Raw genomic sequence first — 27,014 nt, forward strand, 5'->3', positions numbered from 1 at the left:
AGCTGATGTGCTCTCCATTATGGGTACCTTGCTTCCAGGGAAGTCAGAACAGATCCAGAGCTCAATTCCACATCCAAGTGCTTATTGTGAAAGTCACAACTGCTATTCACAGGCTGTTTAGATAGGCTTTTTTGCTGGAAAAAAAAAACCCTAAATGTATTGACTTTAAGGTTAAAAATCCTTGGATTCATTTTCAGATTACATGAGGAGATGTTTCAGACTGGGAGTGGTTTTGCCAATAAACAGATTGTCATCTAACCTGAGCAAACTCTTTTTTACTCGCTAATAATATTTGAGCAGCTTAAAAATCTATCATCTGTTTCCTTGCTGAGCATGTGATCTTCTGTCAGGCAAGCAGTTTTATTGCTCTCATTACAGGCTGCCTAGCAAGCTATCAATGTTATATCTACATCTATGTATACTATTATTATTCCCAAGAAAGATTCACTCAACTTATCCACTTATTAGGGTGAAACCCCCAATATCACATACGATGCAAATGATGCATATATGACATAGAATCATTCTAAATGTAATAAATTAGTACATTCATAGTAATAAATTATTACATACATAGAATCATTCTAGACGTAATAAATTGCCTTTAAGCTGTGTTTTAAACTCACTACACTTCCACAGGCAAGGTTTTATAGAGCTTTTAAAGTAAAGACTCAAAGCTCACCATCGTAATATACCAATGCATTTTAATCCAAATAGAAGCAAATACAGTGAACACAGTACTTTTGTGTATAATATTATCCATATATTTTATATGAAAGAGTCTAGACTCCGTTTTTCTTCCAGACTTTGCATAGTTAGTCCAGCCACTACCCCTAGTGACCTGCTAATTTAAGAACAATAGGGTAGCGCATGCGGTGGGCCATGCACTTCTGCCTGTCAATAAAAATACTGTTTCTTTTCACAGCTATTTCTTTTTCTAAATCCATCCTTGTGCCTTCCAGGTTTTTCAGAGACTGTTCAGATTCCAGCAGTTTTTGCTTCAGGGATTCAATGGTCTCCATTAGTTCTTCAACTTCACTGATCAACCTGCACACAATTACAGTAAGTAGTAAAAAAAAGAGCAGAAGGCAGTTAAAAAAGCATAGAACTGTAGAAGGGATAAAGATCAACAGCTATGGAATCATAATACCTAACAACAAAGGAGCTCAGAGAAGTCCTACATACTTGGTCAAAAGCAGTGTTCACTTTCACAGCTTCTGTATAGAAGTATCCCATGATTCAGATTGTACCAAGAATGCTTTTTGCCACTAAGCACAGCGAAACTATCCATCCTCACCCTCTCCCGCTGTGTAGAACACTTGTACTAAGGGTTACAGGACAGAAATTGTTTGATAAGTCACCCAGTTTGACTGGATCAGCATTTTGTTAAACCTGGTTTTTGATACCTGTTCACTGGTATAAAACCCAAGGGTTACAGATGGTACTTGTGCCAGAGATCAGAAAACAGTGTTTAAAAGCAGATAAGCTTTTAAAGAAGCAGTAGAACTTCATTTGTTAAAAAGCAGCATGTCACTTCAACCGAAAGTCAGTGGGGGTTATATGCTTTACTGCAATCTGCTGCAGAGAAGGCACATATTTACTTCCTGGGAAAACAAGATCCCTGTGTTCTGGGCAAACGGAGCAACTACAGAAAGCATAAGCCTGGCAATTAAACACATGCCCACTCAGCAATGCACTTGCCTGTGTCCTTAAATCCCACTGAAAGAAACATACGTACTGAAAAGCTTGTGCATGGTGGGTTGCTGAATCAGGACTTTAGGGAAGTGTGTCTGAGATGGTACAAAGCACCTGGATTAACTAACTTTTTTTCTCACTGTATTAAGCACAGCATATCAGCTTTGAATGGTAGGCCCCTTTGCTACAAGGATATTATAAGCCTGCAAAAGCTGATTCTCCACTTTTCCTATGGGTGAAGGAGGAGAATCAATTACAAAGCCTGTAATGAGATCAAAACTGACAAATGTGACATTCAGACCTTTAATTTGAAAGGATTTGTTGACCTCCAATTTTAAAACTGATTATTACTAGAAATCAAATGCCACCAGCCCGATGCTTTGTAGTACGGAGGACTCGTCTCAGACTATGAGTATGTTGCAGCTCATTTATATTCTCAGCACTTGAAGCATAATTCATTTGGCACATAGTCCACCTTGTGGTGACTTTTGCTAAGAGCAACAGGGTTGCAAGTGATCCACACACGCTGTCCAATTTCTTTGGATCATCTAAATCAGAAAGAAACCACACAGTTCAGAGAAGCAAGTGTTGAGACAAAAAGCGGAGTTGAATCTATAGATTTTTCCATTTGTCTATAAATTAAGTTAAAGTGATATTTTCCTCCCAGTGATTTCAGTCAATTGAATTATTTCTGACTTACATCAGAATCAAACCTAGTAATAAAAGCTAAAGACTATGTGTTGCCACTAAAAGGTGCAAAACCTGTCTAACATTACTTCTGGATAGAATGGACACCTTGGAGGACTTGTTTAATAGTTTTTACCTGAATTGTGCTTCGTCTCTGCAGAGCTCTACGTTGGGCCTAAAAGACCTGTCATACAGCCTTGTTTGAGCAACTTTCACTGGGGCTTCTTTGTCTTTGATGGCTTTTTTGAGAGCAGCAATGTTTGCTTCTTGATTCCCAATCTCCCTAAGCACCTAAGAGGACACCCAAGAAAAAGAACTGTTTAAAACCAGATACACATTGTCTCTGAGTAGGCTTTATCCATCTGTTCATGGGCCTAGTAAATCAGTTACAGTTTTGACCTCCTGTTTGGCCAAAATAGGGAAGAAATAGAAGTACAAAGGTGGGTTTGACCTCTACTACTAAAATGAGAATCTGATCTTTCTAAAAAGCAGCAGAAAATATTCTGCAGGCTGTTCAAAACCTCTTTTACGTCTCATGTGGGATGGTAACACATCCTACCTCCATGAATTGCTTTTAATTGTAAATTATCCAAGAATAATTCAAGTGATTTTGAAGGAGACTGAGAACTTCTCTTTGACTTTCTTCATATTTACATCCATCTCTCATTTAGAGAAGCACAACAGACAGCAAAAGGCTGAATTGGAGCCACAATCAGACTTATTGTATAGTAAGCTGACACAAGATAGTGTTTGATACTTGACATGGACTACATTTTGTTCTGGAGGACAAATCTACTGTGATCTTCTCAAAAGAGATTTTTATGCCTGTAGCCAGCATTCAAAAAACAGCACTTACGTTCTTCAGATGATGCTCTAGGTTGTGTTTTGCATCGTCCAGCTCCTCACAGCGCCTGACAAAAGCCTCATTCACAGCAGCACATTGTCTCCTCAGGTCCTCAGATACATCATGAAGAATACTGTCAATCAAGGCACGGAGACTGATGGAAGCCATTTTTTCTTGTTCTGCCCTATAGATGTTGTCATGAGTGAACTTGGGCCATGTCTCTGGTGTTGAGGCACTGGAAGAAGAGGCAAATGGTAAACAAATAGGAACCTTGCTCTTTTGTTCAAGTTGCACTCAAGAAGACAATCTGAAACTGGTTCTTTTCCTGTGTAAGTGCTGTCAACCTCTATTTGTTTTCACCGCTGCATGCAGCCCAGACTTATCATGAAGAGAGACAAACTCTCATTCGTTTTGTGGTTTCTGAGGGAAGTAATAAACAAAGTCATCCAAATTTCTTCCATCTTTGGATACTACTAAGTTAAAGAAGGTATACACATACATATTTTTGAAACAGAAAGAAGCAAGATCTCTGGTTGTACTTCATCATTTTGAGCAGCAGGAGGAAACACACAGCACCTGGGACACTGCATCATATGAACACTGCCTGAAAGAGCAGGGGCAAGCAGCAGGATTTACAGCAATAGTAATACTCTCTGTTTCTGGAAGCACTTGCCTTTCCTGAAAGAATGGCATGCCTGCTGATGTCAAACAATAGGTCTCAATGGATTTAGATCAGCCTTTAAAAGTATAAAGCTCATTATTTCCAAGAAAAACATTTACAAGCTCAGTTTGCATATAGTGAACCAACTTGGCCACCAGTGGTAGCAGTACCTTTACTATCCATGCAGCTATTTTAAAGCTATGACATGGTTGTCCAAAGAAGCAGGAATCACACCTTTAATTCAGACCATCAGGACAGCTTTCACTGACACAAAGAACGTCTTGTAGCTTACCAAAGGATAATGACAGCAATTACTCACCTTTCCTCATACTTTACTGAACTAGGGTGGAACTGGATGTTGGTGCTCTCATTACTGTATCTGCCACATTTATCATCAATGTTGTACGTCTCAACTTTGTCTGACCAGTCCATTTCACAGATCTCTTTATGATCCCGATTTAACCTGAAAAGTTACACACTGTTAATGGAAAACAACACAATTAACAAAGCTTCTGTGAACCGAGGCTCTGAGTCTTTGTCTTTCAGGAATAATGGGAACATAAACTTTCTGTATGGAAAATCCTAACCAAACCTTCTCTCCCACAACTATCTGATGGAATGACAGTAAGCCTGATGTGCTAATCACTACCCTAGACCTTCAGTACTGTTCTGTGTCTACTGAAGGCTTAGAGCTCTTATGCCCAGAGACAAAGGAGTTGTTGAACCTTGGATTTTATATTGTAATCCTAAAACACGGGATGTTTTCAGTAGTGGTTATGGCTGCAGTTATTATGGGCAGAATAGGTAGGAGGGTTGCCCAACAGAACACTCCTCCCATAATAAGACATCAGGTAGTGTTAGCAGAAGACCCATCCTTCTCTTTTGCTTGAGCATGACTCAAATTTAAGACCTCCATAAAGTGACCCTCTATTATTCTCTCAGTGCTCCGATCCAGGCTTTCAAAGACTGGAGCATGCAGGCAGTGTTATTGTCCTTGGAAGAGAGAAGTACGATGATATTCAGAGTTAAAACTGCTCCTTTTTTGCCGATTAAATGAGTCACAGGTCGCCCAATTAGAATGACTTCAGATTACAAAAGGCAGGGGTCGTTATCAACTGTTAACACCAGATGGCACTCTAACATAAGGAATGACGAAGACTGCCGACCACTCACACTAAACGACGGTACTAAAATGGTGCTAAAATGATCTTAAAACAATCATGAAAAGCAAAGCCTAAACTCAATAGACTCTTCTCATACTCTAATTGATATAAAAGAACTACTTTAAATTATTTTGCGTTTATAAACATTCTCTCTAAATATATTTCACTTTATCTGGTAAATAGCACAAATTAGAAAGAATAAAACCTAAAATATAAAGGCTTACAGCAGTGGACTCTTTCGTACCGATGCACCTTAGGATTCACGTCACATCTTGCCAAAGAGCTTGTTATAAATTAAAAGCAAATATTCCTTTTGAAATGCAAAGAACATCCATAGTAATACAGAAGGTAGAATGAAGGTTTATATTTTAAGTTCACACTGACATCTGGTGGCAAAAAACTCCTCTTGGAAAGGTCCTTTGATCAGATAAACTATTTTAAAAGAGCCTATACTACAAATACATCACACAGTGAACAAGGTAGAATGATACCCAGATAATAACTTTCATTGCACTGAGGTTTAGTGTTGGAGAATTAGAGAGATCAATACAGAGACTCGAAACCAGGACTGCAAATCTAAAGCATGGCTTTAGGGCACGACTCCTCCTACCTTACCCCACTTGGAAATCCTGGAGTTTCATCACCGAGTACCTCTTTTCAGGTTTAAATGGAATTCACACAGCTCATAAGCCTGGCTCTGGTATGATCTTTATCCACTGGGCACTTTACCCCTATATATTTGGCTCTATCAGTTATCTACAATGGTAACATGAAAACTGGCTTACCGCATCTGGTTAGCAGCTTGCGACAAAGTTCTTTTCAAAAGCTCCTGAATATTTCTGATGAGCTCAGCTTCCTAAACAAAAACATTGAGACTTCTGTGATACCCAGAGCAGAACATACTATCCTGCAAAGCAATTTGATTTCAATGGCTGTGGAGAAACACTTAACTCTTCTGCTCACTACTCACCCTATCATTGGAAGACATGATTTTCCAAGGAGTTAGCAGATGCTGAGGTTAACTCAGTGGTAAGTCTAAGGCAGCAGCAATACTTGGAACACCTCTAAAACCCAGGGATTCATTATTTTCATATTGCATATTCTATGAAAAAGTCCATGTTCTATGAGATTAAACAGAATACCTGAATGACTTGCACAGCCTTGAAGTAGGGAAAAATAAGGTAACAGCAGATCAGCTCCTTTGGCAAGACACTGGCTTCCAGAACCTGCTGAGTCCTTGCAGCTGCCTTGTCCTGTTGGAAGTGTTTTATCTGCATGCAAGGGAGAGGCTTCCCACCATCCTGCAGCTCTCCAGAAGTACACTTTGACTGGTGATAAGGTGCTATTTAACATAAAGTATCAGCATCTTGTTGGCCTGCCTCCTTCGAATGCTTTGTATTTACTAGAACCAGCAGTTACTACTCTATGATTTAAATACCTATTGCAGCAGGTGTAGGAAAGCTGTCATAATGTAGGCCAAATGACACTTAGAGCTTTATTTTCTTTATTAGATCTATTTATTCCAGAACCCATTTTGCTCCTGGTGAGGGACAGTATCAAAAGCCTGCAGTTATCTCAAATATGCAATGTTGACTGAGGGGTTGATTTCCTCTCAGCTGCAAGACATGAAGCTTTGCCTCACTTTGATAACAGAGCCAATGTCTGCAGTTTCAACTCAAGCTGGTTTTAGAAGGAATGCTTACTTCAACACAAACATGATTAAACCAAAAAAGACCGCACTTTTTAATATTCTTTTATTGAACAAAAATACCAGGTGCTCTTTTTTGACTGCAATAATGCTGCTTTAGGGATTATCAGTGTTCTACGTGACTTTACTGACCTGGTGATTACACAGTATTATATAAAACACAATCCAGCAAGTGTTTTCTTTGTTATTATTTAATATTCAAGGCTCAAATAGTAAAAAGAGATTTGTATATGAAAACCTCCTCATTAATTTTGCTGGTTTACATCAATGATAGTCATCCAATGACAGCTAAGGGAGTATATCCTTACTAATAAACTTTATTCCCAGAACACTGCTGGCACTCGTTCGTCTTTGCACTGGTTTTGACAAATAAATGAGTGTGTATGTCCCTGTGGTGTCAGTTTCTCCATCATAAGAAACCAACAGGGACCATAAAAAAGATCATTTTATTTCCAAATGGAAAAGGATGATAATCATGATCGGAAAGAAAATATTATTTTTAAGGCTCTAAAAGAGCAAAACTAAAATGAATACATAGCTGAAGGTATCATTTTACAAACTATGAGAACACAAAACCTCAATTCCTGCACAGAGGAAGTATTACAATGTATGAATTGTCAAAGTAAAAATTCCCATGATTTCAAAGGGTTGGGAAGACCCAGCACTCGAAATTACATTTACAGTAATTGATATTATTTTGTGTTGGATGTAAATATAAAGACCACCAGTCTCCTATGAGTAATGTCAATTAAGAAAAGCCTTCCTTTAGCAGTTAAGGTCTCTCACATGGAAAGAGTGAAATAATGCAGTAAAAAAGGAATTCTCTTGTGGAATGACCTAAAATAAAATTTACAAATGGATTCCTTGTTGAGGAGATATGCATTCAAATATGACATTTAAAACTGAAGAGACAGTTCTCATCATTAATGGCAGCCAAAGACTGGTTAGAGTGAATAAGCAGGCGTAAATGACAATGAATTTTCAATGCTTATCTACTAAATCTTAACTTTTAAAATAGATTAAAAGTCAAGTTGTATGGCTGGGAGTTGCTGTGGCAATAGGTCGAAAAGGAAGATCCTTCATCCCAGCTGTACTCTTCAGACATGTTAGACATCCAGCCTGTTGCCCACCCATAGCTATGGATGGCTCATGGGATTGATGTGGGAGAAGGTCCACACTGAAGTAATTCTTTCCAGGTAGCACTACCTGCAGAGGAGAAGGACCTGGGAACCTCAGACACCACGTGGAGGACTTCTAAAAGGCCATGTCTGCTCCTTCACATGTTCTTTGAAGAGTAAATTCCAACAACCTGCAGCCAGGAGCACATCTTTCTTGGACTCAGTGATTTCACCCATAAACATGTGGGTGATTCCCCACTGAAATCATGAGGGCAGATCTGGGTTTCAGCAAGTGGCAGAAGAGATAACCTTTTTGTGGTGGGTTCACAGAACTGTGCTGGTAATCCATCTGAAGGCCCAGTCTGCACTGACAGGAAAAGCAAGTGGAAGAGTACTACGAGATAGAAGCATCTCTGGTTCAGAGAAAACATTAACTGACATTTGTGTTTGAAATGTCGTTTTCTTCTCCTCATTTTCCCATACATGTCATCATGTGCTGTCTATTAAAATGAAATACTGTCAAATCTGAAGTGATCTTGGCTTCTTTTAAGCTGTCTTCTCCACAGTTAACACTAATAATAACTCTCTGTTATTATAAATGGTTGTCAATTAACAGGGAGGGAACATCTGATAGTTCAGCATATTCCCAGCCATTGGTTTTATTACGGTATTTAATGTTTATGATGCAGAAGTTGAATTTTCCTCAAATCTTGTGATAAAACCATCCCAGTTCATGACTTTGTAAGTGTCTAATTAATGGTGCAAAGAAAATGTTTAAGAGCAGATGTTTATGACTTTCATGAATTTACAAACTCAGGTCTTTTGCAGCCTTCTTTCCATCAGTGAGTTGCAGACGTCAGCAATGTCTAAATACAGCTCCAGGGACCAGCATGATACAGTGTGAGAGCAGCTAAGAGGAACTGGTAGAACCCTGTGAGAGAAGCTGTGCAGTCACCCTTGATTTCAAACCCAGCTGCATCCATCCATCCATCAGCAACAACATGACACCGTGCATCAGCACAGCAAATAAAAGCAAGCGAGCTCAATGATCTCACCAGCTTCTGACCCCCAAACAATGTGTAAGAGGAAGATTGTTCTTCATTACAACTGGGAGTAAAAGCAGGTACCATCTTCAAAATCCTACTTCTTTCATGGGCCTTTATCCTGCTGGTCTCTGAATTATTTCAGATACTGAAAATAAGCACTGCACACTTAACTGAGCTGTCTACATACAGGAGTGCTCTATTGTACAACTGATTCACTTGGCAAAGTGTCTGGAAATGGTATTCTGTTGTCTTCCTTGCCCCAGTACTGCACTTAGCAGGAATACATACATATGAATCCTTTCTCCACCTTTTTAAACTTTAATTTTACACAGTTGACAGGATCTTGGCTGAAGCTTTTGTCTTTGGCATGAGGGAATAGCTGGGGCTGACTTCATTGTTGAAGCAAACACACAACAAATCAACACTCTGAATCTAGGGTAGAAAAATGGTGTCAATGTAAGTACATCCACTTATTCCACAGTCATATCTGGCACTCAGCTAATGAGTCTGGACAGTGGAAATAACCTTGAAATGCAGTATATATGCAGCTGAAACATGATTTATTGACAGTTCACCACCACGTGGCAAGTCCTTTGCTAGGGCTTACATTTTCAAAATTAAATGTGTGCACATCAACTTACTAAACTGCCATTAAACTGATGCAAAGGGGGTTCAGAGGAGATGTCATAGAGCTTTTGAAAGACAAAAACCTCATACAAAGCTGATGGCTTGACTGCTTTTAAATTCAGCTATTTCCAATGCAGCAGCAAAGTAAAATTACTCTATTTGAGAGATTTTATCTTCTTTTTAGTCATCAGTCTTTACTGGGGAAAAAAATGTGTCTTTCTGTTTCTTTTTCTTAACCAGAACTGCATTAAAAAAAGATTAATATGCTGTTAAGTGGAGTCAATGAACTTCTGAGTAGCAGCTGATTTTACTATGCATGTGAGGAGCTTTTACTTAAATACATTAGTCTCTCATTCCAGCCGTGGCTAATTAGTGGTGGCATTTATCACGATAGGTGATCTAAATGCGATTCATGCTGCAAAGGAAACAGAACAGATGAATTGGACCCAAAACTCCCTGAAGAAATAGGTGGTGTGCCAAAAAAAACCCCACCAGGAAACCCCCAAATGTTATCTGGCTGCATAAAACGTCCATCAGAAATACCTCTGTTTTCTTTGTGAGCCATCTGAACAGATAATGAAAGTGCAATTACATGCAGAGATTCAAAACTGCTTGTATCTGTGTATTTGATGCTGTCTCTTCAAATGTCATCTGCCAAGGGGCTGCTGAAATGTGGTTGTCTCAGCAGGATGCTCTGGGAACTGGGAAATCTTTTTCACTGCTGCAGAAGACTGACAGGGGGAACAAAACCTCTGTGCTATGAAAAGCTTTTCCATGATGATGGGAAAGACAGTCCCTTATCCACACATCCTCTTCTCCTGGCTGCAGGTTCCCCCAGTGTCTGTCCATTGGAGCCAGCAGGAACACAGCAAAGATACCAGAGAATGATGCCAACACAGACCTGGGCTGCTAGTAGGAGAACGAGAATTTCAAAGAAAGGAAAATGTTGCAGAATATCAATTAGCTGTGTAATTAAAACTGCAATGAGAGGAACATCTATTTCCTAACATAGCTGACTTTTGGAAACTGTTTCTTCTTTTCCTCAGTTTTTGCAAGGGAAGAGAATAAATTATGCTGGCTCTCTCTTGCATTGTAATTTCTTGAGAGAATTAAGGTTAGAAAGTGACTGGACAAGTGAGCAACGTTCAGAAATGGTATGTCAGTACTTTAGTAATAAAATTTGCAGAACTCCTCAAATCAGCAAATGCTGTAGCACAGAGCTACCAGGGAACTGTGCCATCAGCTTGGAAATCTGTGCAGTGAACAGTCAGAATTCACAGAAGAGCAGCACTAAGTGTCAAGAATTATTAGTTTTGGAGAGATTAAGAACTACAAAGTACAATCTGATTTCTTGCAGTGAAAGAGGTAAGAGTACTGCTGCAACTTCAAGAGCTGGCAAAGCCACAGAGGGCACATTTTAACACTTATTTGCAAGCGTTTGTGCCATAAAATCTATTCCTTTGTGAAAATGGGAAGGATTTCCTCTGATATTGTGTACTTCTCTTCCTTCTGCACTGCAAAGGTCATTGGCATGGCAACAAAATCTTCATTTCTCAAGAGTCCATCTGCTGCTGGCACATCCGCCTCAACTGAGCTCACATCATTCCTTTTTGATGACATCCTACTTGGCTGTTGTCTTGCCTGTCGTCACAGGCACACAATCCCAATTTCAGGTGAAGAATTAGCAGCAGCAGCAGCAGATGCACTTCTGAGCAACGAACAGACTATTCCCTGAGATCAGGAGGAAAGAAATATACGAGAGAAATCCTGCCAGGCAGTGATTTCTTTTAGTAAATGTTACATTCCATGATTTCTATAAAACATCAGCAGCTGATCAAAAGAATTGCTTTCCTGTAATCTGAATCTTGTAACAATTCACACACTGAAATATCCTGTACGCTAACTCTCACATGTTTATATTTTTGACAGGATCAACCTCTTAAATATTGATTAAGATTCAGCAACTGTACACCATTCCTCTTTGAAATACTGCTAACTGCAATCATGCTAAACACTATAATGCCATCAACCATGTAAGTCTCTTCAATATTTTTCTAACACGTAGTATTAATCATCTGGTTTAATCAGTAACTCATCATGAATCAATGTTCACAGTAAACTGGAGACTGAAGGCAAATAATCATTCCTTTATTTATGGGACACTCGAATAGGTGTAATTCCAGAATGAAAAATGACCCTGGGATCTGTTCTCTGTAACATGGGCAGCCACAAGAATTACACCAGCTTTGAAGGCAATTTACACACCGTGGTGGATCTCAGTGACAGACAACTGTCAGCTGAAGTACAGCATCCTCTAAAAGAGGAAAAGGATAAAACAAATGTCAGGAGAATCTCAGGTTTGTTGAAGTCACATTGTCAGAAGTACCAACTGCCTGTGCCCTTTGCTTGCCTTGAACTATTATCTTGTGTAGGTGTCATACAACTACATCGTGCAGGATGTTTAAATGATGGTCTGTGTTGAGACACTGCTGCACAGTGCTGGATCATCACCTTGTCATGAACCTTGGCAAGACTACATCAGTCTCAGTAGGAAAAGGTAATGTCAGAGTCTGCCAGATTTGGACAGTTTGAGCATGGGAACAGTCAAGGTGCATTTCAGTGGTCCTTATTAAGGGTACTTTGCTTACTGGGTACTGAATTTTTAAAGTGTAACCTGTGGCAATGAGGAGAATAAGTTGAGAAGAAGTTTAATGACACAATAGGATACCCATCTTGGTTCAGGAAACCTCTGTTTTGATTTTGTTTGGATCTTGTCAGGGGGGGCGTGCGTCTGGTCTCCTGTAGTCATCCTCATGTGATTTTAAATACATTTTAAACAGAGGAAGGATTTTAAACAACCCTTCTTAAACCTAGGCGTGACACAGAGTCCAGGCTGCCCTAGGCCTCAGCATTGCCACAAGGTACCTGCAGTTATCACATACTGACCAAGTTGTTCACCATTCTAGAGAGTAGAGCAGCACTAAGAGATAGCTGCCAAGAACCCCCCTAACATCCTAACATCCTGCTCACCTTCAGCAGCTCTTGTTCCACCTCATCATTGACCAGGTCCGGGGGTTGCCTCCTCTCCCGACACTGCAGGTTATCAATGGCAATGGCATAGGGCACTGCGGTGGCATCGAGCGCCCTTTCCAGCCGCAGCTTCTGGGCTGCCAGGAGGCCTGTCTCAGCATCCAGGTCCTCAATCTGCCTCTGGAGCTCAGACTTCCAGAAGTGTATGTCCTGCAGGCGCTGGCCCAGGGCGGCTGTGGAGTTCTGCTGGGCACGCTGAGCAGTGCCAGCGGCATGGGCAGACAGCTCCTTGGACTCGGCCCGGCTGCACTCGCCCCGCTCGCAGCCGGTGAAGGCCTTGTTGTACAGATCAGAGTTTCTCTGCTGCCACTCGTGGGTCAGATACTTGGCAGTACGGAAGCCGGACGTGGTCAGGCCGCTGGAGGAGTCGGGCCCCGTGTTCAGCGCCACCTCACACACCTTCCTGGGTAGCTCGGCGACGGGCACAGCCTGCGGCGCTGGCTCCTTGGTCAGCAGCGCCTTGGCCTGCGCCATGGCACCGGCGCCTCCCGCAGGGCCAGGCCCCGCACCCTGCTGGGCCGCACTGCGTCCTGCCGTCGCCGTGGCAACAGCGGCAGCCAATGAGGAGGCGGGTCCTCCCCCCCGCTGCGAAGGGAAACCCGAGGCGGTGACGGGAAACATCCCGCCCCCCCGGTAGCGCACGGTGCTATCCACCAATCAGAGCGCAGATCCGCCCCGAGGGCGCGTCTCATAAGGGCAAGCCGGATGTCCAATCGGGAGGCAGCGGGGGCACAGTGGCGGTAGTGGAGGTGTCATGGCGGCGTCATGGTGGGCTCTGGTGCGAAGTGCCGCCGTCTTCACGGCCTGGGGCGGGAGGTTTCCCCGTCGCAGGCCTTGGAGCGTGTCACAGTGTTTATAATCCGCGTGTGCGACCGTGTTGGTGAGAACAAAGGTACGCTGAAGTCTCCACGTTGCGTTCTGGCTTCCCTTTGTGCTGAGGAACTTTTCGTTTCCAGCCGCCGCGTGAGCGCAGTAACGCTTCATGGTGTTGGTTTGGGAAATGGAAGAGGACCCTGGCAGGGTTTCAGCCAGGTTCCCGCCCAGTAAGCTCTGGAGGTGAGGAGGAGGTGCTGCACGCCCCTCTGGGGTGGTCTAGGTAGCTCTCGAGTGGGGGGGCAAGGCCTGTGGAGGGGCTTGCGGCATCCCCTGGGCTTAGGGCCTTCAGTTTAATACATTTTCGCACCTCCTTCCATTTTTATACCAAAATGTTCATCCTTAAGGCAATTTGTATGACTCCGGCCTTGTCATAGGTCGGGCGCATGTGAAATTCAGTTCCTGTGGCATCGCCTGGTGAATTTTCACGTGGGAAATGTAGTTTGTGCTTGAATTACATTAAGTCTGGGGGGATGCCATCAATGAGCAGCAATAAAGGAAATTGGAGGGTTCGAGGCAGAGCTATCCCTTCAGAGCTCTTGGAGGAAGGAGGGAAGGTGTTGAAGAGCACGGTGACAATAGGGGGCACTCTCGTCCTTGCACTGCGACAGATCCTTTCTCTTCAATGTCGTTTCATTGTAGAAAATGGGAAGAAAAAGCCATGTGCGCAGGAGCTTGCTCGGTGTCATCCCGGCTGATCGGCTGCTGGCGGAGAGCAGTGTCTGAGCTGCATCGAGGTGAGCACAGCAGGTAACGGCGTGGAGAAATGACTCCCTGCCTGCTGAGAGGTGCTGCTCGCACCACACAAACTTATGCAGGGGACACTTTGCTTTATTAGAGTTTGCTCTAAATCCACAGTAAGTCAGTGGTCAATTTTCCAGCGGGGTCTTGCACTCTTTAGGCAAGATCAAGTGCTTGATGGAGGGCTTGCATTGGAAAGATGCGTTGTGCATGGGCTGCAAGCAGCTGCCCACCAACCCTGTGCTGCAGCTGGCAGCACATGTCCAGCAAAGGCTATTTTCTGTAGGGACAGTGTTGAAAAAGGAGCTTCAATCCCAGCAGAGATAAGAAATCCTTCACCTTCCCTTTTGCAAATATTATAATTGGCCCTCCGCTTAAATAGCAGCAGTAGATGATACTCTTTGCATTGGGAAGTCTCAGAAATGACACGCTTTGCTTTCCCTTCACACCTCATTTATCTCCTTTTTCTTGCATTTTCCCACTAACTGTAACTGTCCTGTCTGTTCCTTTCCTTATGTTACCCCCAGCCTGTACTTTTCTTTCCTCTGCTTGTGGGCTTCTCTGCATGATGATCTATGCAAATTTTGCAGTTTTAAAGTACAGTAAGGAAAAACCCTGCTGAGCTATTCAGAGTGAAAGTCCTTGGTATGGAAAATACATTTTTTCAAAATAAGGGCAGCAGTGATTTGCTATTAAGCAGCATTTTTCTCTGAAGGTTTCAAAAGAGCTTTTATTAGCAGCATCTTATCACAGCTCATTCAGTGTCACCCAGGCAGTTCTGAAGGTGGGTCAGTGGCTAAGGCTGCAAACTTAGCTGAGTTCTGGGCCCTAAATGTGACTGCTAAAGTACCATCTTTTCCAACAGGGAAACACTGCACAAAAACCATGTATAGTCTTTCTTATCTGGAGCAAGGATTACTTCAGAGAGCAGTTTTGGGGTCCCAACTGGTCAATATTTCCAAGGACCAGACAGATGTTTTCATCAGGCTATGTTTTGTATGGGTTTTTTTGTATCAGGCTAAGCATGCTTTTGAGTGTTCACAGACACATTGTGTCCTAACAGGCTGCATATCACATTCTTGCAAGAAATAAAAGCAAAACCTACTGGCACCTGGCAGATTGAGGAGTTCCCTTCATTATCCAGGGCAGACCCAGGGCCCCTGTGTTTCAAAGCCATTCTGCCAGTTGAGTGATTTAATATGCCTCTGTAACATATAAATTATTAACAGCTATTCAAAATGTTCCAAGAGCAGAAGATGACAAAACATACTGGAAGAACAGAACAGAATTTTTTTCTAGCTCAAATCTTTTGACATGTAGTAGATTAATCTTAATCTTGGCTAGAATCCTTTTACAGGAAACTTGTTCCCCTTCTTACAGCAAATGCGCCTATTTATGTCAGGTGCCTTGTGAGCTCTTTGGCTTGCTGTTGTTGCTGCTTCATTTTGTTTCCTTACTTTATTTTGTTTGATTTTTTTTAAATTAGCATAAGTGGCTAAAGCAGCGTTGTCACCTGGATCCAATCTCCTTGTTGCAGTTAAATCATTCCATGCTGCTGTCTGTAGGACAGACTGCAGACTGCTCAGTGGACTAGTATGGGTCTTGCACATGGAGAAGGGAAAGGTTTCCTTTCACACACCAGTAGCTGGGATGTTTGCGTCTTGTCCATAGCACAGAAGTACTGGAAACCCTTTCTTTAAAGAAGGTCTGGGTCCTTTAATGTGTTCCTTCTCTTCATAAAGGCAATCAAAAGCTTGAAAATGTGACCTGCTTCTATTCAAATATTGCTCTAAGCAGAGGCCAATGCATGATGGAGTGTTCTGAAAATGTGCTTTTCAAGCTGTGCTGATGCTTTGGGGGTTGCCTATGGGGACCTGCTGAAGGGAGGCAGCCAACACCAACTTACTTTGTTGTCCTAAGCTGAACAAAACCTGAACACAGCACAGCTCTATCATGGCTGTTTTCTTGGAATTAATAAACATAATGACGAATTAAATACTGTCCCATCAGCAGAGAAATCAGAAACAAGATCAACAAAACCACCTGACATAGATTTTCCTGGAAGAAAGGGCTTTGTTTTCATGTTTAATGTAGGGAAGCCTTGTTAGGGGAAATCACATCATAAACCTTCTATAGTTGGCCAGGTATAAAGAGATATATTGCAAACAGGTCTGACTGATCACCAGGCATGAATATAATTTACTCTTCTTCCCCTCCCCACTCTCTCTCCCATTTTCCACTGAGAAAAATATCTGGATGTGCTGCTGTCAGGGAGATGTGGTGCCTCTGCATCAAAAACAGTGCAGTCACTTTTCATATCTGTTGTGAAGTGCCAAAAGATGTTTCCTCTCTCTCAGCTAACAGAGTGGGGTGGGCAAAGAGAGCTGAACCACTTTCCTGGGCTGGCTGCTAGTCTTTGAAGTGCTCCCTGCTAACAAATAACCAGTCATGCACAAAGGCAAGCGATCAGTCACACAGGAAATACCATCTAGCATTTAACCATCATTCAGCATTTTGCAATAAGGGGAAAAAAAATATAGCTGAAACAGAGTGATAGTACATTAAAGCTTCTGTGGTACATTAGAGGGGCATTGGCCTGAGCTGCCCATTCTCAGGCCAGACTTGCTTACAAAATTGATCTCCCATTTTTGTTCACAGTGGACATTGTCATGATGAATTGACTGTGAGGCAGCCAGGGGTTGCTTTCACTGCATTTCAGATCCCAGACCCCAGTCCTGCAGTTTGGACTACTCCCATCGCTTAAAGATTCACACCAACAACCCCAGGTGGTGCAGTGTTTGACAGTGGAAGAACCACTGCAGCTAAGGATCCTGATTTGCTTTTCTTACTCCGTGTATCAGGCAGATTCTCACAAAATTTATGTCATTTTTGTCATATTTGCTGCTGTTTGAGTGACTCAGTTTCTCGAGTCATTTAATAGCCCTTGAGAGGGTCTGCCTTTCTGAAATGCAGCTTCTAACCCAGACTCTTACTAAGGTGAGCTTGCTAGCAAAGGCTGGCTGGGTCTGACCCGTTTCAGGCCCAGAAACTAGATGCAGAACTCTGATCTCATAGCTTTCATATCCTCTCTTGGCTCATGTGCATGCAACACCTGATCTCCATGTCCCCAATGACCAGGACAGGAAATCTTGGGCTTAAACTGGGTATTGACAAGGAGAGCTGTGTCATTCCCAGCAAGAAGGGCTGGGGTGGAGAGGGAGGATGAGAGATGAACCCTGGCTTACCCAAGCCATGTAGCATTGCAAGGAAAAGCCTGTGAATATCATGGGCTGGAAGTGCTGCTCCAGAAATGTTCTCTGCTTGAAAATGAAGGCCAAATTCTTCTCATGGCAACCCACTTGTCAGAAGTTGGCTCAGTGTTCCTCTTGGTGGAACACTGATTTTTTGTTTTTTTCTTTATTTAATGTAGCATCATTATACTATTTCTCTGCTGGCTGCATACGCTGGTGATGAGTGCCTTAGCAAGGTGATAGATAGAAAACACAGTGCATTCAGCTAGATGATAAATAGGGAGGAAATGTGGTGTATTAGTTCAGAGGAGACAAAATACAGTCAATTATTTTACATAAGGCAGTGTCTGGTACTCCCAGTCCCTGCCTGAGAGCAACAGAATACATCAATAAAAACACTGAGGAGTTCAGAAGTGAGATTTTTGTTTTAATACTGACATATGGCAAAGTGTTACATTTCAGCTGAAGAAATAAACATAAGCTAGCCTCAGAATCTCTACTGTTCAGCAAAAGATGTAAGACCAAAGGTTATCTTAGAACATAGGTTTTGTCTTTACATTGTCTCATATCACTGAAATTAGAAGTGTCTCCACTTTTGAATCTCATCACCCCTTCCTAAAATTCAGTAGATTCAGATAACATGAATTATCTGTAGCAGCAGTAGCATTTCTTTTTTAAAAGTAGCTATTTCACAGACAAAACAAAGCATAAATTGAGCTGTTCCAGCATGGATGAAAACACCATTTAAAGCTTCACTTCCCTGCCTTGGATCTCAGAGGCAGACTGTGTTTGATTAGATCCTTCCAGCGAGTGCGATCAGGTTGAGTGACAGCTCTCTATGCCAGATACGCGCTCTGTTTATTTGCATTTTCCACCAGCTCTGGGAGTTTGCACTTTATCCTTCCTGAAATCTATCTAGATAGGGAAGCATTACAGAAATCATTTTAATTATAGTGCAGGGACTGAAGCTTTTCAGAAGTTCAGTGTCTTTGTACCGACAGGTTTGATTAAAACCAGACATGGGTAAAGAGACCTAAGTCAGATGGAGAGCAGCGAGTACTGGGCAAAAGGGAGAGGGACAGCAAGTAGAGATGTGTCATCTCTGCAACCCCCTCAAGTGTCTATCTTCCTAGTGGTGATAAGCCAGGACTGTGCAACAATGAGAAAAGTGAGGACACTCCTGCTTACAGCACAGCAGGGATGTCAAGCTGATAATGCACATCGTAGTGGCACTTTGGAGGTTGAGAATAATTAGCTAAAATCCAGGCTTCTCTCCTCTCCAACCAATGTTGGTACAAAGATGGGCTGTGTTTTGGTGAGGAGCTGCCTGCTGTGTGCTGCCAGGCAGAAGGACTGAAAGCAGGAGCTGGTGAGTGCCTGGTCAGGGTCTGGCTTGGCAATGCAAGCACTGAGCTGCTGAAACAAGCCCGATACTGGCCTTGCCCAGTACTGCCAGGCCTCTTGTGCTGCTGGCAGCTCCTGTGTAGGCACAGGCAGAAATAGCACTTGCATTGTTTGTGAAGAGAAAGCAGTCTGGTTGCTCAGACCTTTGATGGAATAAACTGGTTTAGTTCCAGTGGGTAAATGAAATTACACTGGCATTTACCAGCAAAATCTCCATCTCATGCTTATAGCAAGACAGGATATTCTCTCTTTAAAACCTTCTCAGCTTTTGACTTTCAAATTCCACATAGCTGTTTTCTTTTGATACACTTTTGTCTTATTAGATGCCCTTATGCACATCCAAACATCTTGATGGCTGGTTTTGTAGCATGCCTTCATCCCAAATCAAACATCAGCATGGGAGTGGCGGGTTTGCTGGTGGAGCACCGCACTGAATCATGATGAAGTCTTTTGAGTTTGTTGAGTCTCCTTCACCGAATTGCCCTCCCATTTGAAGGGTATCAGTACTCTGTCTCCTGGACCTGCTTGAGCAATACATTTTGAACTAAAGGTACTTGAATTCTTCGGTTTTAAACTAAAAATGCTTGAACTAAACACACATTTAGTTTTGCTTTCCAGCAGTTGCTGTCAGTCAGGGATGTTTGTCCTGTGATTCTTCAAAACTGAAACCCATGTGTGGCTGCACCAAGCTCTTCTGCTTAGAAAGCAAGTCTTGGACTGTCTTTTTGGTGTTTTCTTTTTCACTTTTCCTAATTTATTCTGCTTAAAGGAGCCACGTGTTAATAATCAGCCAGTGCACTGCTGACCTTATGGAGTTCAGCAGCCATCTGTTTAAAACAGAGATGTAAAGAATTTCCAGAGAAGCCTTTTATTATTCTTTCGGTTCAAGAGAATAACAGGACTCCTCAGCATGGGCAGCAGCTTTACAGCACTAATAAATTCCACAGCTAAGAGGCAAACAATCAGTTTATCACCCAAGGACACTGCTTTCTCTGCGTGGAGCCCAGAGGTTTGCTGTGGTTTGGAACATGGGCCATCCGTTTCAGTAAGCTTTGTTTTCCCAGCTTTTTCCAACTTTATAGTTGAAAAACAGTCTCCCCTTCAGCTTCATTCTCTTTCTGCAGCCAAAATGTACATCTGCAGGCAGAGCAGAAAGCAGAGATTTTGTTTGAACAAGCTCAGGCCTGTTGAGAGTTCTGTCTGGTACAAACCAGGGCCTTGATCCTGCACTGAGATATCCTGGGAAGATCCTTGTTTTGGCACGGAGCCCCATCACAACCATCCACCCTCCTTATGAGCTCCACGCAGCCAGGCAGTGCCTGAGATGTATGATGGATGGCTAGAGTCTATCAACAGCATGGGGGACATTGGTATAAATTCTACATAAATAATTGCATAAATTAGGAGATGGCTTTGTTTTTTAGCTAAACAATTTCCCTCTTGGGTCTTTCTGTATTTCCTTCAGAGTCCCATCAAATATGAGTGTGGTCATCTCCTCGACTGTTCCATAGTGTGATCCTCACAGGCTCCAACAGTAAAACAATGATAGGTAAAACAGTCAAGATATTAAATTGCAGATCCATAAAGCATATAAAAGGCTGAGCCTGAAGGTCTTTGCAAATGCAAGTAGAAAAACGTTTCATTTCCATTTTATGCTTGAGCTGAGGTTGCACTCTGTGCTCTTCACGTTATCTTCAGACTGGGGGATGAAGAACTAAGTCTTCAAAAGCAGTGAGTTGGGTAGGTGGGAATTTCAGCACATAATAGTCTTGAGAAGGATTTTCCATTGCAGGGCTGAGTATTTCTCCTGAAAAGCACTCCCAAAGCAGTCTCTGCTCCCACCAGGGCAAACCAGTCCATGTCCCAGGCAAACAAGTGTATGTCCTGGGCTTTCCAAGCACCCTCAACTCCTGTGTAGGCAGCGAGGCTGTGTTAAGGCATGGGAGGGTCATCAAGGAAAGTGATGAAAGTTTCAGGTTGGACTTTTGGAGGTTTTAAGTTCTGAAGGTGGAGAGTGCACATAGTGGGGCAGGGCTCAAGCCAAATTTCGTTACTGGAGGCAGAATCACTCTTGCTGCAGGTAGTTTCTATGGGCTTGTGTCTTGGGGATCTGCTGTCGGAGTCTGGACATGTTGCTGCTTTCCATATCTCTGGTAGAGCTAATCAAAAGCACTGTGTGGTCTGAGAATTTCACTTTATGTCAGGGAATTAGCAAGAGAGAAAGCTGGTAATCTGAAGCGTGCAAGTTCTCACCTCCTGCAGCACCTTGCAGTGAGTCCCTGGGAAATGGCTTTTGCTGAGCTGCCACACTTTGCTGAGATGTTATTTCTTATCAGAAATGTTCAGTGCTTGAAGTCTGTGGGAAGGGGCAGCTCTGAGCAGGGGGGAGCTGAGCAAGGGGACAGCAAGCGAGCCCTTGGGGTCACACAGAAGCACGACTCAGGCCATAGTGGCCAGGACACAGTGGGGAAAATATCTGCACAAATAATCTCTGTTTCAGGTTATGGCCAGTGCTTTTGCCAGAAATCAAGGCTCAGACTAACAGAACAGTGACCCTGCACAGTTCAACCATTCCAACTCTTTACTTTTATTCTACTTTCCTGAAAATAATGTTGAAGGCCCATTAAATTTCCAAGTGTGGAGGATGATTCCCTCAAGTGTTCTCAGGAGAACCAGGTCCAGGCAGAGAGATGAGTAATGGGGAATTAGAAATTAAAAGCCTGAATGTGAATGTGAAGAGGGGTCTGAAAGTCATTTTCTCAAATACATAGACAAAAATCCACAAACCAGATTTCCTTTTAGGAAGCTGAGAATTACTGACCTATTCCTGCAGAGTACATTTCACTTACTAGGAGGTATTAAGTATGAAAATTCACAGGGATAGGGCACAACTTTCAGAGTCACTAAGTGGAATAGCTGTAATAAAATGACATTTATATCAGGGTTTTGACTGGTCAGCACTAAAAGCTTGCTTTCCCCCCTCTTTTGTGGGTGGCTTGATTGTACTTGGGTGGCCAGGCTCCAGCTCCATCAGACCATTGTCTGGCAGGTGAGAAGGTTCAATACACAGTTAAAATGGATGAGTGGTTTGGGTTTAAGGACAACAACTTAAAATTTCTGGAGTGTGTTTCTCTTCTAAGATTCTTTTTTCAGCCATTGAGTTTATGTCCATAAACTGCAAGGAAAATGGAAAAGGAATGTCCTTGTCTAGAAGGAACTTTCTCAACTGTGTAACTGAGCAGTATTCATAATACATCTCACTCTCTTCTTCTTATTAGCAAATTTGACATTAACAGATCTTCTGCAAAGCTATTACTCGTTGGTAAATATTTACACAGCAGCATCAGGCCATCAGCTTATTTCTTTTCTTATGAATCATTCCTTCATAATAACTTTCTCTTATTGTTCTTGAAGTCTGATCCGTCTCTTGAATTACCAACACTTGTCTCTGCTCCCTCATTCCTGGCTAACGCCAGCAGCTGACTTTCTGAAATGTTGTTTTGGGTGATAAAACGTTGGTTCTAGAAGCCCTGAATGCAGGAGACATTGAACATTTTCCATAACTTCCAGATACTTAGGACAAAACATTAATAATATCAGATTCCCCGAGGAAAGAGCAAACAAAAGTGATGTGTTTCCAGACCAGCTTATTCTCTCAGATGCTTTAAAGTAGGGGCAATGAGAAGTGAAGTTATTCAGCTAATGCCTGGTCCAAAGTAACTGTAATTCTTTGGAGGAATGTGGGTGTATCTCTGCTGGGAAAGTGAAAATTAAAGACGAGTACATTGGGTTCAGCAAAGCTCAAGGTCTCTTTTCAAACCACAAGTCATGCGTGTATGAGCTAACCCAGAATGATGCTATTTGTCTGTCTCTGTCTGCTAATGACACCCAGTCAGCCTGGTCTTGAGTTGGCTCTGCAGCTTGGAAAGCTACTGTAGGTGGCAGAGGAGAAGGACTGAATCTTGGATGCTCTGGGGAGGCCAGTGTGCTCCTTTAGGATGTACAAAGCCATCTGGATGGCACTGGGCTATGTTCCCAGTGGGAACGGTGAGAGGCAAGACCGCCTTGATACCAAGCCTGTCTCTGTAATTCACTGGCCCTACATATTCCCCAGAATATATCTTATTTATCATACCTGGCTCATTTCCTAGACTGAGTCCAAAACTGCTTCTGATCTTGACTGCTGAAGTATGCGTGTAAATACAGTATGCTGTACGCCCTCCAAGAGCAGTCCCCAGCGAGTCCACTGTGGTTATCCCAGACAACAGCCTGATATTAAGATTCCCCATTATCAATGATTTGACTTTTAGAAAGCTGTCTACATAAACAAAGCCTATTTAGCTTGTGATTGTGCCCTGGAGAGTGTCCTACAATCACTTTCATTTCCCCTTTTGCCTTCAAAGGAAAGAGTCTGTCCTAGGAATGAGCAGAGACCGAGAGCCATGGCTTGGATCCGGTCCCAGCCAAGTTACTGCATTGCTGTGTGGCCCTGGCCATGGTGGGGCTGTTTTGTTTTTGACTTCATTCAACTAAATAATGAATATTCTGTCTGGAAATGGTTGAGAGAGACTCTTGTCCCTGCAGAAAACTGCACCAGAACAACTCTTTTAAGTGTTAATGCAAGGGAAATGAAAATGTAATTGAGAACAAAACAGAAAAAACCTTTAAGTGCTTAAGAAAAGGTTGTACATGATTTTGAGATCTTTGCTTATTGATAAAGGGCACTGATATTTTTAGGCAACCATCCATAAGGTAAATTATGCTTCTTTTCTCTTCGTTCTGTGAAAATTACATTTGCTCAGCACCTTCCATGCAAATTGTTGCTTCCAAACTGTGCAAAGATTTAAGTGAAAAAGCATCCTGGTAGAAAAGTTTTCTCTCTTCTTAAGTAGATCAATCTCTCCCGTTACTTTAGAGTACATAGGTGATATCTTAAAATGTTTGTATCCCTTGTAACACTAAAGGCTTTTTCTCTGAATGAAGAGCATCTTCTGCCCTGCCAGGTCCATGTCCCGGAGTCCATTCATTTGCTGTTTTGACCAGCAGCAGCTCTCTGAGGCATCTTCACTCTTTCGGCAGAGATGAGCTTCTGGCCAGAGTGTTGTAAGATTCAGGTGAGTGGACATGTGCCAAATGAGCACTTTTCCCTGGGCCATAACTGTACACAAGGACCCATTTTGTGGCAAGAGGCTTTGGCAGATATTCCTCTCATTAGCAGTGAATTTGCTCTTTCTCTTTAGTCAGATTTGTTTAATCTTCTTAATATTGCTTTTGTAATGGGCTGAGCAATGTAATGGACATCCATGGGGAATATGCTGTCTCACATGTGTCCCCTCCATTTCCAAACCTGGGATGTGATGCTGCCCGCCTCCCAGTGGGTGGCCTGCTTTGCCTCAGTCTTCACACCAGTGTCTCTTCAGGAAACCCTAGTTACTTGTACAGTCCCATTTATTCCTCTCCTAAGGCAAGAGGAAGATTTTGGAGCTGTCAGCTTGTTTGTAGGGCTCTCACAGAGAAAAGAGATTTCCTGCTTCATGTCTTCTTCGGATCACATGCAGTTATCATCTTCAGGCAGTGCCACTTTCCCTCATCAGCTCTTAACACTCATGTTTTCCAACACCTGAAGTCACAGAAAGCTTTCTGCATGACAGACTTGCCAAACTGGATGCTGTTCCTGGCTTTAAGCTGCTCTGAAATGAGTGAAGTAGAACTGAGAGTCTGGAGACAGCCCCCGATGCTTGGGCATACCCTGTTCTGTAAAGACAGTGTGCTCTTAGGGCTTGTTTACATGGGAAGATTAACCTGGACTAACTGAAGGCTGGAGTTTCAAGTGGATTCTTTCAGCTGCATTTGCTGCATCTATGTGGACAGAATAACAGAGACATTTCCTTGGTTTGTTGTGATTTGTTGCCAAAATGCATTAAGATAAACCAAATTAAGTCTGCTTGTGTTCCAAAGAAATCTTTGATATATGCTCATTCATTTTAAGAGTTCTTAGATTAATTTTGAAGAAAATGGCCCTGTGTAGACACATCAACATTCCTAATAATATTTGGCTGAAATGCAGGATAATAGCCAAGTCCATGCTCAAATAAAAGGGATGAATCATCTCTAAATCACATGTTACAATGTAATAGGATAAAGGACAATTGTTTTGCTTTAGAGAAGCTGCCATGCACAGAGCAGGGTCATTGCAGCCTCTGATGCAAGAGCAGAACAAGTCTGGGGATCATCCCTTGTGCATCTACGGAGGGTAATGTACCTGCTTTCCACAGCATGCGTAGCCATATCTCTACCAGCTATCCTGAGGATGCTCCCCTGCAAATGCAACAGTGGCAACATTTGATTCATTAGGATTTGTCTCTTGGGACTCCAAGAGTGAGCACAGGATTGAATCAGGCCTGATCCAAGGACACGTGAGGGCGTCCTGTCATCCACTGGACTGTAAGGTGTCCAGGTCCTGCTGCTGGGCTGCAGTCTGTGTCCTGCATCACAGTTTTCACACACACACGCACACAGAGCTCTAGGGAGTGTGAGCACTCCATGGAAGCCAAAAAATTGCTTCGTATTTGCATTAGAATATCCCAGAATAGGAGGTGATTCCCTCTGCTATCAAAAAAATTAAAGACCAGAATGCCTACCCATTACTTAAACACACAGACGCCCATTTTCACAGCCTTCATCTCCATGCCCCTGGAAAAACCATTCGTTGGAAATTGCAGTAATTGTTTTATTCTCTTTGATCTCCACTAATAAAGCTCTGGACTATCACTCAGCAGGAGCTGTTTCTCTTAGTTAGGATCTTTCCAACAGTACTTACATTAGGAAGGCTCTGGGGAAATTTCAGTAAATGCACTTGAGAAGAGCTCTGCAAAACTGCTTAGACTTTACTGCAAAAAATATTTCCCCACATTTGCTCAGAACACTTCTCAGCTTGTTTGTTTTTCTTTTTATTGCAGTTGTTGGACTGAGGTGATACCTGGAGAAAAGAGTTGGGACTCCTTGTCAAGAGATTTTAGAGCAGCTGGAGAACAGAGCAAAAGGTTTCTGAATCCCAGACAAGCCACTGTAGAAAGCATGCTTGAGAGTAAGTGTCTTGCTGTTAACATTTTACTTTCCAAGTAAAATCTAAGGAAGAAGGAGGGGTGATGGATCTTCCAGCCCCTTGAAGTGTCTGAAGTGCAGCATCTTGGGTCTCCAGCCCCTTGGACAGCAAGTGGCTTGTTTAGGGATTTGGGAAGTTAGATTTAGTTTCTAGTCCTCAGGCTTTAAACAGCACAGCCAGAGCTGAAGCTCAGCTCAGCAGGTCAGTCCAGCAAGCCAAATACCAGCCCATGTCCAGCACACACAGGAGTAACCATCATGTTGTGCATGGACAAGTTCTCACATATGGCTCTTAGTGAGCTACAACACAGCTCAGCTGCAGACAACTTCTGTTGAGCTGACAAATGTATAAGTGGTTGTAAGAAGGTGCAAAGAGAAAGTCAAATTTCAGAGCCACTGGGCACAGATGGAAGAAACCTGACCCTTTGAAAGCAATTCTGCATTTCAGACAAAGCAACCAGTGAGTTCCCCAACCTGTGGCATCTTTTAGCCACTTGCTATTGTAAGATGAAGGTGGCGGTGGCCTTCACACCAACTCATAAGGGTTCAAAGCACATCCATGTATCTGCCTGTTGCATAACTGGCAATTGAAAGCAAGAGTAACTGCACCAGCTGGTCTCTTTTCTTCCTTTTTCCCCTCCAGCTAGAAGCTGTAAAAGCTCAAAAGACCAACTGTACAGCCTTAAAGTCATATTTACTGTCTGGCATCCTGCCACAGGCGATGGGAATACTGTTGTATAGATGTTGCTGTCTGACTGCTGCTTTATACTTAATGATCTCATGGATGTGCAGAGGGAAGGAATATAATCCCCAGTGAAGACAGGGGGCAGGGTTGGTAAGGAATAAAAAGCCTGTCCCTGTAAACTGGTTTTGATCTTTCTAGGGGCTGCAAATGAAGAACAGTAATTAAAGCTTAACTGGAAGAGATCAGAAAGCTTTTAAAATTAATAAAACTCATAAGAGACATCAAGGATGATCATATGTAAAGACTCTTCAGGCTGC

At 42.6% G+C, this 27,014-nt stretch overlaps 1 protein-coding gene and 1 long non-coding RNA gene across 2 annotated transcripts; one reads left to right on the plus strand and one right to left on the minus strand.

Annotated features, from left to right (window-relative positions):
• Positions 1–687: 687 nt before the first annotated feature.
• Positions 688–13,203, minus strand: TEKT4 (tektin 4). The gene is made up of 6 exons (XM_061349234.1): positions 12,580–13,203; positions 5,836–5,906; positions 4,207–4,350; positions 3,239–3,461; positions 2,519–2,673; positions 688–1,047 (listed from the first exon to the last, which is right to left on the minus strand). The coding sequence occupies exons 1-6, from the start codon at positions 13,111–13,113 to the stop codon at positions 834–836; spliced, it is 1,341 nt and encodes a 446-aa protein (XP_061205218.1). The 5' UTR covers positions 13,114–13,203; the 3' UTR covers positions 688–833.
• Positions 13,204–13,393: 190 nt separating this feature from the next.
• Positions 13,394–24,010, plus strand: LOC133210019 (uncharacterized). The gene is made up of 4 exons (XR_009724836.1): positions 13,394–13,531; positions 14,155–14,249; positions 23,312–23,406; positions 23,912–24,010. It is a non-coding gene; the product is annotated as an uncharacterized LOC133210019 (long non-coding RNA).
• The last annotated feature ends 3,004 nt before the right edge of the window (positions 24,011–27,014 follow it).

The sequence above is a fragment of the Neopsephotus bourkii genome, unplaced genomic scaffold (assembly GCF_033783945.1).
Source record: "Neopsephotus bourkii isolate Nb327-2 ecotype Australia unplaced genomic scaffold, CSIRO-AGI_Nbou_v1 NB_384, whole genome shotgun sequence".
In the NCBI taxonomy this organism is placed as follows: domain Eukaryota; kingdom Metazoa; phylum Chordata; class Aves; order Psittaciformes; family Psittacidae; genus Neopsephotus; species Neopsephotus bourkii.